A 13,938-nucleotide genomic window follows, 5' to 3' on the forward strand; every position below is an offset into this window, starting at 1 on the left:
TATTTCTTATGCTATAAAAATATCAATGTTAATTTTAATTCATCCATTTAAATAATAACTAGTATTTTTAATTGTAATAACATTACGGGAATATATATTTTTTAAAATTACGGTTTATTTTATTTTGATGGTATAAGATTATACATGACACAAAAAATTTATAAAATTAAACTACTTTTACAAAAAAAAAAGTCGTAGATTGACAAAAGTCTCTGACTAAAAAAACCGATGTATCTATAAATAAAAAATCAAATAATAAGATTTTTAGTTATTATTTTTGTTACGATGGGTAACCGGAGATTAATGGGCTGGATTCGTTAGGTTGGCCCAATCGTCTGAGGAGGGAAGCCTTCGAATGGGTTCGCACATTTGGGGCCTCCGTCCGACTAGTGATCGTGAGTGAATGGGGGGTGGTACCTGCAAAGACACTCTGATGCCTAAGTCAGCAAGGGTGTGAACAGGTCTAGAGAGTATTGGGACTTAGAGATACCTGAGGGGTGTCAGTGTATTTATAGTGGTGAACTAATAACCACCGTTGAAGTAGTTCCACCTTTTAAGGTGGATAACCGTCCCTTTATCTTAAGGAAGTTGAGATATGACTCCTGGAAGTGGGTTGAGAGATTTTAGGGACAGTTATTTTAGTATTATCTGCCATCTAATCCTCGTTTCCGACTTCCTTAAGGCAAGTCGTGGCGAGAACCGACTTCTCAGGGGAAGGTTGGCGTAATGTGAGGCCTCACCCTTGTGGATTGGGCTTTTCGTTTGGAGCTGGGCCCTAGTGTTGGGCCAGGGTATGAACAGTGTCCCTACTCGAGCCTAATTTCTTTTAAGAGTTGGGGTCGAGTATTTTAACTAGGGACCGTAGCCGATCTGATAAGGAACCGACGTGATTTTTCGGAACCGACGTATTTTAAAATTCTCAACAGTCGCGTCTAATCAAACGTCGCATCCGTTAGAGATTTGTGTATTCATACGCGGGGATCAGTGACATTGGGAACGGTGCCTTTCTTTAAATGACGGCCTCCATTTTTACCATTATGCCCCTAATGTTTTTATAAATACTTTCCCTCTCTTTCCTTGCTTCGTTTCTAAAAACTTTCACACTTTCTCTACTCTGTTCAAAAGAAGCTCTTGTTCGAAGGAATTCCTCTTTCTCCGCCCCTGCCATTTTTCAAACAAAGGTTAGTTTTTCTCTACTCTCTTTTTTCGAATTGCTTTTGTTTTCATGTTTTTATTTTAGAGAGGAGGGTTGGCTCGTAGGCTCCTAGTGACTCTATTTTGTTTGATTATAGGCCCCTTAGAGACCCTGTTTTTGATCCTTTTTCTTTTTTCTTTGTAGGTTTCGCTATCCCTTTCTAGGAAAAAATGTCTTCTGTAGAAACCCTTGCTCAATGGGTGGATGTCACGGTTCTGGAGGAAGAACCTCTTGTTGATATTGACTTCATCACCAACCTTCGCACTCATCATAGGCTTTGTACTTCTGATGAGGATGAGCCGAAATATGAACTGATTGCCCCGGGTCCGGAAGACCGGGTTTGTTTTGGGATGGCTTCTGAGGCAGCCCCTCATTTTTTCTATATGTATGAGAGCATGATTACCCGCTTAGGCATTTTTCTTCTTTTTTCCGATTTTGAGATAGCTGTTCTATGCCACTGTCGTGTTGCTCCTACCCAACTTCACCCTAATTCTTGGGGTTTTCTGAAAATTTATCAATTTATCAGCCATGCTTTAGACTTTCCGACTTCTTTGAAGATTTTCTTTTATCTCTTTCACATGACTAAGCCCTTCAGTGGGCAAAATAACAAACAACAGTGGGTGTCTTTCCGGGCCATACAAGGCCGGAGAGTTTTTACCCTTTTTGATGAATCATTCTATGACTTCAAAAATTTCTTTTTCAAAGTTCAAGCTGTAGAGGATCACCACCCCTTTTTCCTGGATGAAACTTCTTCTCCTCGTTTCTCCATATACTGGATAGAGGCCTCTCCTTGTGAAAAATACGGTTTGGACGATTTGGATGAGGTGGAGGCGGCCATTGTGGGATTTCTCCGAGAAGTATGGGGGAGAGCCCCCTACCTGGATACAAAAAAGTTTCTCCAGGGGTCTCCGACCTTTGTCGAGGCTCAACTAGGTAGCTTTTTGTTTGTTTATCATATTTTCCGACTTGATGGTCGCACGACTTGTTTTTTTCGACTTGTTTTACTGACTTTAGCTTCCTAATTGCTTTTACAGAAATGGCAAAGAAGAATTCCAAGGAGTCTTACCAGAGAGTTCAGGAGGCCAGAGCGAGGTCCCGCGCCAAAGTCGACGGCGCCAGGGCAGCTGGTCCTTCTCTTCCTTCTCCTCCCCCTCCTTCTCACAATTTGGGGACCCCCACTCGTCCTATTGTTATTTCTTCCTCAGCCTCTTCTCTGCCGTCCCCCCTCCCCGATCTTCCCCTGAGCCAAAAAAGAAGAAGCGCAAGGCTTTAGAGTCTAGCTCTTCTTTTGAAGGTGAGGCCAAGGTGGATGCGGCTCAGTTTATTCAGAAGCATATCTATCCTCATACTCGTATAAGTATGGATGATGCTTCTGTTCGAAACCACCTTACTGTTCTGGCTCAGGAGAGTATCAGGGTGGCAGGGGTGTGCACAAAGTTCCTTGATATTTTTTAGAAGACTCCCCTCAGCTCTTTGGGTTCATCCCTGAGGGTTGAGGAGCTAGAGGGGAGGATTCTTTTATATCAAGAGGCTGAGAAGAGTTTGAAGGAGGAGGTCGCCGGGTTGAAGGAGGAGAGGGATAATATCCGGAAGGAGGAGAGGAAGTTGATGGGTCGGTGCGCCAAGGCAGAGGGTCTGAGGGAGAAAGCGGAGCAGAGCTATTCGAGCTAGTTCCAGGACCTTGTGGAGGTTAAAAAGGATTTGGTAAGAGCTCGGGATGCTTATGCGGATCTGGAGGACTCCATTACTGAGGGAGCCGAGGAGGCGTGTAGGATCTTTAAGGAGCAGGTCGGGGTTATTGTTCGTGACCTGGATCTCTCCCCTTTGGATCCTGATAAGGTTGTAATTGATGGGGCTATTGTTTCTCCTCCCCGACCTGTGTCTGAGTCCGAGTTAAAAACTCGGGGCCAGAGGATAATAGAGTCCCCTCTCGGACCAGAAGATGCCCGAGTTCTTCGAAGGCTCCTGGAACTTCCACTCCGTCTCCTATGGACATCTCTCTTCCTGGCCCTGATAGTGCTCCGACTACTCTTCCTGACTCTGGTGGTGCTCCGACTATTCTCACTGGCTCTGGTGGTGACGTCCTTCCTAACTGATAAGAAAATTTTATTTGTCGCTATATGGGGGCCCGGCCTGTGGCTCCCCCTTTTTTAAACTATTTATTTTTATTCTGTGGTGGTATTCTGCTGACATTTTCTTGGCCTTTTATGGCCGTAAACAAAATATTTAAAAATATCCTTTTTTGGATAAGGATTTAGGTTATCTTTTGTTGGTTGTGCGCATGCCTTTCTCTTTAGGTTTCGAAAAACCTTTTTTATCCTTGTTTTGAAAAACATTTTTCTTGGCTGGCTGTCCCTTCTTCTAAGTTTTCTCTTAAATTTTTCTTGAAGGCTTGGGACAATCTTTTCTTTGTGCTTTCTATAGGTTTTCTAATCTCTTTTTGGTATTCCTTATACTCAATTTTTTGATTCATCGAGTTCTTATAACTTAGGTTATTTTTGCGATGCATTTCTTTGTTTCTTAGTTTTTTCCAACTTGTTAGTAAGATAATTTCCGAGTTCATCACGATTGACTTTTATAACCTCTTTATACCGACTTGTACCTCGTCGTTTTATCCTGACGACCATCTAGGTAGGTTCATAGGATTTTCACGCTTTGTCGAGCTTAAGTCGGCGCGTTTCGTAGAAAGAAAGAAAGCGAGAAGGAATTTATAAGAGATATTGTAAAAGATCTTTATTTATTTGCGAAGGTACTTTACTGCTACTAAGGGTTTTTGGCTATCTATAACCCCTTAGTCTCTACTGTGATGCCTCGTTAAAAAAACCCCCTTCAGAAAAAACCCTTTTCTTTTGGGAAAAAACCATGAAGTTGGAAAAAGAGTACATCAGGGAGTAGAGTTCGCTTTTAACTGTAGTACATTTTCATATTACAAGCATGCCACGACCTAGGTAGCTCGGTGCCGTTTAAGTCGGTCACTTTGTAATAACCTTTTTCTAAGACCTCACTAATCTTGTATAGTCCCTTCCAATTAGTAGCGAGCTTTCCTTCTCCAGATTTATTGACTCCAATGTCGTTTCTGATTAAGATCAAGTCATCTGGGGCGAAGCTCCTTCGAATGACTTTTTTGTTGTATCTGGTGGTCATCATTTGCTTTAATGCTGCTTCTCTTATTTGGGCTTGTTCTCGAATTTCCGGGAGTAGTTCAAGTTCCTCTTTGTGTCCCTGTATATTTCCAACCTCGTCATAAAAGCTCACCCTTGGGCTTTGCTCGTTGATTTCGACTGGTATCATGGCTTCTATGCCATAAGCAAGTTGAAAGGGTGTTTCTCCTGTGGCAGACTGAGGTGTGGTCCGATAAGCCTAAAGTACTTGTGGGAGCTCCTCATCCCAAGCTCCCTTTGCATCCTGCAACCTTTTCTTCAACCCTGCCAGTATGACCTTGTTTGCTGCCTCAACTTGTCCATTTGTTTGTGGATGTTCCACCGATGTAAACTGATGTTTGATTTTCATGCTGGCCACAAGGTTTTTGAAGGTTGAGTCGGTGAACTGAGTGCCATTATCGGTAGTGATGGAGTGAGGTACTCCATATCTGGTGATAATGTTCTTATAGAGAAACTTTCGACTTCTCTGAGTGGTGATGGTGGCCAATGGTTTTGCTTCTATCCACTTTGTGAAATAATCCACTCCCACTATTAGAAATTTTACTTGCCCCGGCACATAGGGGAATGGTCCTAGCAAGTCCAACCCCCATTTTGTGAAAGGTCATGGGGAAGTTATACTAATAAGCTCCTCGGGAGGAGCTACATGGAAGTTTGCATGCATTTGGCATGGTTGGCACTTTTTCACAAATTCTGTGGAATCTTTTTGTAAGGTCGGCCAGTATAACCCAGCTCGGATTACCTTTGTGGCTAACGACCTTGCCCCAAGATGGTTCCCGCATATTCCATTGTGCATCTCCTCTAGCACCTCGATTGTCTTTGAGGCCGGAACGCACTTTAGTAGTGGTGTTAATATTTCCCTTTTATAGAGGATATTTTTCACCAGTATGTAGTTTTATGCTTCTCTCCGGATCCTTTTGGCCTCTTTTTCCTCTTTGAGGAGGATGTCGAATTTTAGGTATTCGACTAAAGGCTTCATCCACCCGAGATCTAACCCGGCGACTTCAAAGACATCTTGAACAGCCTCCGTTTTGACCACGGAGGGTTCAGGGAGAGTTTCTTGGATTAGGCTTGTGTTGTTCCCTCCTGGTTTGGTACTTGCGAGCTTGGAGAGGGTGTCTGTCCTGCTGTTGAGATCCTGAGTTATATGCTTCAACTCGGTCTCCTCAAAGCGCCTAAGATGCTCCAAGGTTTTGTCCAAGTACTTTTTCATGTTAGGATCTTTGTCCTGATACTCTTCGTTTATTTGAGAAGTCACCACCTGAGAATCGCCGAATACCATTACTTTGGATGCACCAACTTTTTCTGCCAGCTTTAACCTTGCAATCAAGGCTTCATATTCTGCCTGATTGTTGGAAGCTAGGAACTCGAACTTGAGGGAGACTTCTATTTGCGTTTCCTCTTCGCTGACCAGTATTATGCATGCACCGCTTCCAACCTTGTTGGATGACCCATCTACATATAATTCCCATGTAGTGGATTTTTCCTCTTGATCTCCAGCGTGTTCTGCTAGGAAGTCGGTGAGGCATTGAGCTTTTATTACCGTCCGGGCTTTGTATTTCAGGTCGAATTCGGAGAGCTCTATTGCCCATTGAACCATTCTGCCCGCAATGTCTGTCTTCTGGAGGATCTACTTCATGGGTTGGTTCGTTCGGACTTTTATCGTGTGCGCTTGGAAATACGGCCGTAATCGGCGTGAAGCTACTACTAAGGAGTATGCAAACTTTTCAAGTTTTTGATACTTTAGTTCAGGGCCTTATAAAACTTTGCTGGTGAAGTACACAGGATGCTGTCCGGCCTCATCTTCTCGTATCAGGGCTGATGCTACAGCTTTGTCTGCTACGGACAAATATAGGATGAGCTCTTCCCCAATTAGAGGTCGGGTCAGGATTGGGGGTTGGCTCAAGAACTTTTTGAACTCTTTGAATGCTTCTTCGCATTCTGGAGTCCATTCGAACTGGCATCCTTTTCATAGTAGAGAGAACAGTGGAAGAGATCTTAATGCTGATCCTGCCAAGAACCTGGAGAGGGCTGCAAGTCGGCCATTTAATTGTTGGACCTCTCTTAGGCAGGTTGGACTTTTCATTTCTAAGATGGCTTTGCACTTGTCGAGGTTTGCTTCGATCCCCCTTTGTGTTAGCATGAACACTAGAAACTTTGCCGCTTCCACCGTGAAGGTACATTTTATGGGATTTAGTCTCATCCCATGTAACCTTACGGTGTTGAAGACTTGCGAGAGATCTGTCAAGAGGTCGGTCTCCTCCTTGGTTTTCACCAGCATGTCATCTACGTAGACCTCCATTAAGTTCCCGAGGTGGGGAGCGAACATTTTATTCATCAACCTTTGATATGTGACCCAGCATTTTTTAATCCAAAAGGCATTACCACATAGCACTAGTTTGCTCTAGGTATGATGAATGAAGTTTTTTACTCATCCGGCTTATACATCGGAATTTGGTTGTATCTTGAGTAAGCGTCCATGAACGACAAGTACTGATACCCTGAGCTCGCATCTACTAGGGTGTCAATACTGGGAAGTGGTTATGGGCCTTTGGGGCATGCCTTGTTCAGGTCGGTGTAGTCGACGCACATCCTCTACTTGCCATTTTGCTTTTTGACTAGCACTACATTTGCTAGCCATGCCGGATACTTGACCTCTTGGATGAAGTCGGCCTCCAAGAGGGTTTGTACTTGCTCCTCCACCACCTGAGCTCATTCTGTTCTGAGCTTGCGCATGCGCTGCTGTACGAGTCGTGATCCTGGGTGTACTGAAAGCTTGTGGGACATGAGCTGAGGGTCTATTCCTGGCATGTTGGAAGCTTTCCAAGCGAAGAGGTCGGAATTATCTCGCAGGAGCTTTATCTGCCTTTGTTTCAAATCTCCGTCTAGATTGGCTCCTATGTTGGTATTTTTTCCTTCCTCTTTTCCGATTTGAACCTCTTCAGTTCTTCCCCCCGGCTGTAGCCGCAGCTCTTCTTTAGCTTTTATTCCCCCGAGCTCTATGGTGTGAACTTCCTTGCTCTTTCCTCGGAGGTTCAAGCTTTCATTGTAGCATTTTCTTGCCAATTTCTGGTCTTTCCGTACCATCGCTATTCCCTTAGGTGTTGGAAATTTTATGCAAAGGTGAGGGGTTGACACCACCGCTCCGAGCCGATTTAGCGTAGTCCTGCCGATCAAGGCGTTATACGCCGATCCGACATCAATGACGATAAAGTCGATACTCAGAGTTTTGGAATTTTACCCCTTTCCGAAGGTCGTGTGGAGGGGGATGTATCCCAGTGGCTTTATTGGCATGTCTCCTAGTCCATACAGGGTGTCCGGGTAAGCTTTTAGCTCCCTTTCATCCAACCCTAACTTGTCGAATGCGGGCTTAAAGAGGATGTCAGCCGAACTCCCTTGGTCCACCAAGGTTCTGTGGAGGTTGGCACTCGCCAAGATCATGGTTATCACCACCGGGTCGTCATGCCCGGGCATGATCCCTTGCCCATCCTCTTTGGTGAACAAGATGGTTGGGAGATCGGGAGTCTCGTTCCCGACTTGATAAACTCGCTTTAGGTGTCTTTTGCGAGATGACTTAGTAAATCCCACTCCCACAAATCCTTCAGAGATCATATGTATGTGTCTCTCGGGTTTGTGGTGGTGGGTCTCTTCTGTCCTCATCATCTCGCTTTCTTTTTCCATGATTGTCCGACCTTTCCATGAGATATCTATCAAGTCGGCCTTCCCTGACCAACATTTCTATCACATTTTTAAGGTCGCAGCAATCATTTGTTGAGTGGTCATACATCTTATGGTACTCGCAGTAGTCGTCGCGGCTTCCTCCCTTTTTGTTTTTGATGGGTCTAGGGGGCGGCAATCTTTCAGTATTACAGATTTCTCTGTATACGTCTACTATGGAAACTTTTAGAGGAGTATAAGAGTGATATCTCCTCGACCTGTCGGGACCGACCTCCTCTTTTTTTCTTGGGCTCCCTTTCTTTCTCTTTTGCTGAGTGAGGGGGCCCCTGTCGTCAGCTCGGCTCCTGTAATCTAGCATTCTCCTCCATGTTGATGTACTTTTCTGCTCTCTCTTGTACGTCGCTCAAATAGGTGGGGTGCCTTTTTTATATGGACTGAGAGAAGGGGCCCTCTCTAAGTCCATTTACTAACCCCATGATAACTGCCTCTGTGGACAGGTCTTGAATCTCCAAGCATGCTTTGTTGAACCTTTCCATGTAGTCTCGTAGAGGTTCTCCGACCTCCTGTTTAACTCCCAGGAGGCTCGGTGCGTGCTTTACTTTATCCTTCTGGATGGAAAACCTCATTAAGAACTTTCTCGAGAGGTCCTCAAAGCTGGTTACCGACCTTGGAGGGAGGCTATCGAACCACTTCATCGCCGCTTTTGACAGGGTGGTCAGGAAAGCTTTGCAGCGAGTTGCATCAGAAGCATCAGCCAGATACATCCGACTTTTCAAATTGCTTAAATGATGCTTCGAGTCTGTGGTTTTGTCGTAGAGGTTCATATCAGGACTTTTGAAGTTTCTTAGAACTTTTGCCCTTATTATGTCCTCATTGAACGGATCCTCTCCTCCCAGGGCGACTCTTTTCGGTCGCCACGGGAGTTCCGACTTCTAAGGGAAGATTCTAGCTTCAAGAGTTTTTCTTCTAACTCTTTTCGTTGCTCTATCTCTTCCCTGAGATTTTGCTCTACCTCTCGTTGTCGTTCTAATTACTGTTTCAACTGTTCCAAACGACCTTGGTGACCATGGACCAACCCCATTAGCTCGGCTACATGGGGTGGCCATTCCTTTCCTGATTCTTGTCCTTCTGAGGAGTTAACCTTTGGGTTCTTAAACCCAGAGGTGCCTTCTCTATGCTGGTCGTTGGCTCCCTGGTGAAGGGTCAAGTCCACGTCGTTGTTTTCGGTATCTAGATTTTCTTATTCGGAATCAGACGCTGTATGACCATCCTCTGGTGAGTTGTCCGCCGTTACTGGTTGATCTCTCGGGGTCCCCGGCAACGGCGCCAATGTTACGATGGGTAACCGGAGATTAACGGGCTGGATTCGTTAGGTTGGCCCAATCGTCTGAGGAGGGAAGCCTTCAAATAGGTTTGCACCTTTGGGGGCCTCCGTTCGACTAGTGAACGTGAGTGAATGGGGGGTGGTACCTGCAAAGATACTCCGATGCCTAAGTCAGCAAGGGTGCGAGCAGGTCTAGAGAGTATTAGGACTTAGAGATACCTAAGGGGTGTCAGTGTATTTATAGTGGTGACCAATAACCACCGTTGAAGTAGTTCCACCTTTTAAGGTGGATAACCGTCCCTTTATCTTAGGGAAGTTGAGATATGACTTCTGGAAGTGGGTTGAGAGATTTTAGGAGCAGTTATTTTAGTATTATCTACCATCTAATCCTCGTTTCCGACTTCCTTAAGGCAAGTCGTGGTGAGAACCGACTTCTCAGGGGAAGGTCGGCGTAATGTGAGGCCTCACCCTTGTGGGTTGGGCTTTTCGTTTGGACCTGGGCCCTAGTGTTGGGTCAGGGTATGAACAATTTTTATATGAAAAAGTCTAATTTTTTATTAATAATTAATTTTAACATTCGTTATCTAAAATTTGAAACAATTTAATATGTATACTTTTACATTTAATTAGGTGTTAAGTCTATTGCACAAATAAAAATAATTTATTTTTATACTTGTTATTTAAAAATAATATTTTTTCTCTCTATATATATAAAAATATAATTAGATATTAGTATAAAAAAATTATACGGATAGTTAAAAAATTAACTCAAAACTAATTTTTTTTAAAACAACTGAATCTTGATTCTAACTTCTAATTATAACATCAATATTCTCTCTAAATTATGTGTAATAAATATTTGAAAGAAAAAAATTTAAAACTAAATAAAAAACTAAAAAAATATGTATATAGATTAAAAATAATTTACCATTCTATTCTACAGAAAATAAAATAGAGAATGAAAGAAGAGAGAGAAAGATAAAGATGAAAATAAAAATGAGAGTTTGTTAACTTTTGGAATTAAAAATTTTATTTTAATTATAATAAAAAAATATTGGATGACATATTTAATTTGTAAAATTACTAATATAAAATATAAATTATATATAGAGTAAAAATGATAGAGAGAAATAGAAAATGGAGAAAGGTAGATGAGAGAATTTAGGAAGGAAGTTTATTAATTTTGGAAAAAAATATTTCCGTTCAATTTTAATAAGAGAGTGTTACGTGACACATTTGATTATTAAATTAGATAGTAATATATGATACATAATATAGGTATATTTCAATTTTAAAATTTTAATTTTAATTTTAATTTTAATTTTAATACAATTAAAAAATATTATGTTTTATATTTTGATTGAATGAAAGAGATAGAGAAAGGAAGATGAAAGAGGGAAGAACTCTTTAATTTTGGTGGGAAATATTTGATTTCAATTGAAATGAGAGAGTGATATGTGGCACATTTTAGTTATAAAATTAGTATGGAGGAATGAAGAATTCTTTAATTTTAGAAGGAAAGATTTAATTTCAATTACAATGAGAGAGTGACATGTAACACATTTTGATTGTAAAATTAGAATATATAATAGATAATAGATATCATTTTATAATTTTAATAAATATCGAAGTTTATTCGAGCAACAAAATTTATCTTTTAAAACTTAATCGAATTTCTTTGTTTAAACTATGCTGCAATCTACCTAGTTTATAAAATTATTTTTAGTGATTAAATAACTTGTAAATTAAATATATTTATAATTTAATTATCAGATAATAAATATAATTTTTTATTTTGATGAGAAAAACAATTCCAAAATAGATTAATCAAACATGTCTTCAATGTTTCTTCTGTTTGAAAATAAAATTATTTTTAACAAAGCAATCACATTTTCTACAACATGAAAATCAGAAAATGGAAATAATTTTCAGAAAGTTAAAAATAAAAAATATTATCCAAAACAATTAATTCTAAAATAACCCTAAACAAAAATGAAAAGCCAGACTTATTAATTTTCACCAATTGTTTCCTCTTAGGCTCTTATCAATCAATCTGTGCCGTGGTTTTTTTATCAGCTCCGAATGTCAAAGAATAGCATAAAACAAACATTTTATTGTCAAGCTATGCTCAACACTTAATCAGTTGAAGTTATAGTAATACTCTGATTTCCAAGATAGGCGGAACTCTTTAATTTCACCAGCACAAGTTGATTCAATTGAATGAAAATCCTTAACTCTTCCAGAGGAGGAGCATTGCTATTATCAAACTTTTGTTCAAAAACCTCCCAAAAATTGGACATTTTAACGCAATGAAGAGCATGCTGACGACAAATTATATAGTTATATCTGATTATATGACCAGTGGAAATAAAGATAAGAGGCAAAATAAAAATAATAAAAGATAGATTTATAAACGAAACAAGAAAGTTTAACCAGAAAACCAAATCATCGAAGTTTAAAACTGAACACGACCGAGAAATCAAATGCTAGCATCGCCACCGTCTATCAAGCACCCAATTCTGAGACTGAGTACTGTACAGAGGTAGCAACAACCTACGACACCAAACACTAAACAAGATACTTAAGGTAGTTCCGCCAGAGACATAGCTGACGAAACATTTATTCATAATCATAGATGTAAAAGCATGCTGAACCCGCACGGTTCATTTGCCAGCTTTCTTCGCAGCAGATTTAGTGATCTTAGCAGAAGCATCCTTCTTCTCAACGCTCTTGATCACACCAACAGCAACAGTTTGACGCATGTCCCTCACAGCAAACCTTCCAAGTGGAGGGTACTCAGCAAAAGTCTCAACCACCATTGGCTTTGTGGGAATCATCTTCACCATACCAGCATCACCATTCTTAAGAAACTTGGGCTCCTTCTCGAGCTCTTTGCCAGAACGCCTATCAATCTTGGTCTGGAGCTCAGCAAACTTGACAGCAATGTGTGAAGTGTGGCAGTCAAGGACTGGAGCATAACCTTGGCCAATCTGGCCAGGATGGTTCATGATGATGACTTGAGAGGTGAAGCTTCCAGCCTCCTTAGCAGGATCATCCTTTGAGTTAGAAGCAACAAAGCCACGCTTCAACTCCTTCACAGAAACATTCTTAACATTGAAACCAACATTGTCACCAGGGAGAGCCTCAGGGAGAGACTCATGGTGCATCTCCACAGACTTAACCTCAGTCTGGAGTCCAGTGGGGGCAAAGGTCACGACCATACCAGGCTTGAGGATACCAGTCTCTACACGACCAACTGGAACAGTTCCAATACCACCAATCTTGTAGACATCCTGAAGTGGCAACCTGAGAGGCTTGTCAGAGGGTCTCTTTGGCTCATTGATCTGGTCCAGAGCCTCAAGCAGGGTGGGTCCCTTGTACCAATCAAGGTTGGTGGACCTCTCAATCATGTTGTCTCCCTCAAAACCAGAAATTGGTACAAATGCGATCTTCTCAGGGTTGTAACCAACCTTCTTCAAATAGGATGAAACCTCCTTCACAATTTCATCATACCTAGCCTTGGAGTATTTTGGGGTCGTTGCATCCATCTGTAAAACACATCCACAAATAAATTAGAACGACGAGAACAACATCAAAATCAAAAGATGGCTAAAAATATTTAGCAAAAGTGAATTATATATACCTTGTTGCAACAGCAGATCATCTGCCTAACACCAAGGGTGAAAGCAAGCAGAGCATGCTCACGGGTCTGGCCGTCCTTGGAGATACCAGCCTCAAAACCACCAGTGGTGGAATCGATGATCAGAACAGCACAGTCAGCCTGGCTGGTACCAGTGATCATGTTCTTGATGAAATCACGATGACCAGGTGCATCGATCACAGTGCAGTAGTACTTAGTGGTCTCAAACTTCCACAGGGCGATGTCAATGGTAATACCACGCTCACGCTCTGCCTTGAGCTTGTCGAGAACCCAGGCGTACTTGAATGAACGCTTGTTCATCTCAGCAGCCTCCTTCTCGAACCTCTCAATCACACGCTTGTCGATCCCTCCAAGCTTGTAGATGAGGTGGCCGGTGGTGGTCGACTTGCCGGAGTCGACATGGCCGATAACGACGATGTTGATGTGACTCTTCTCTTTTCCCATTCTCTAAAGAAAAAAAACTCAACAAAACACTGCACAACACCCGCAAACACGAAAAACAGAGAGTCAATTCCAGAGGCATACAACAAAATAATCAAACAAAACATATCAATAAATTAACCATCCACAACAGAACAAGATATAAACCACAATAGAGATATATAGTAATAATTCTCATAATTGTGACGATTCTAGGTAGATAAAAGAGATCAAAACGTATCTGCAGCTAAAACATTCAAAAACAGAAGAAAAAGGTAAATAGATACAGTGATTAAAAGATCCAACACAATTTTAAGGAATGAAATATCATTATGCGAAATTCAGAGACAACGGTATTGATGATGAAGAACATATCAATAATCAAACGTAAAGAATTGAGAGACAATCCATGAAAGCGTAACATACAAGACCTTGCTTTCCAGAATAGAAAGCTGAATCGGATCAATAAATCAATAAACCAGAAATAAAAAAGAGAAACAGA

General features: G+C 41.4%; 1 protein-coding gene across 1 annotated transcript in view; it reads right to left on the reverse strand.

The window, feature by feature from the left end:
- Positions 1-11,741: 11,741 nt before the first annotated feature.
- LOC107461718 (elongation factor 1-alpha) overlaps positions 11,742-13,938 on the reverse strand; it is a 2,397-nt gene continuing 200 nt past the window's right edge. The window contains exons 2-3 of the mRNA XM_016080262.3: positions 12,999-13,489; positions 11,742-12,903 (exon numbers count right to left, since the gene is read on the reverse strand). Coding sequence (XP_015935748.1) covers positions 12,019-12,903; positions 12,999-13,460 — 1,347 coding nt within the window. The 5' untranslated portion in view covers positions 13,461-13,489 and the 3' untranslated portion in view covers positions 11,742-12,018. The remainder of the gene's footprint in view (positions 12,904-12,998; positions 13,490-13,938) is intronic.

The sequence above is a fragment of the Arachis duranensis genome, chromosome 8 (genome assembly GCF_000817695.3).
Source record: "Arachis duranensis cultivar V14167 chromosome 8, aradu.V14167.gnm2.J7QH, whole genome shotgun sequence".
In the NCBI taxonomy this organism is placed as follows: Eukaryota; Viridiplantae; Streptophyta; class Magnoliopsida; order Fabales; family Fabaceae; genus Arachis; species Arachis duranensis.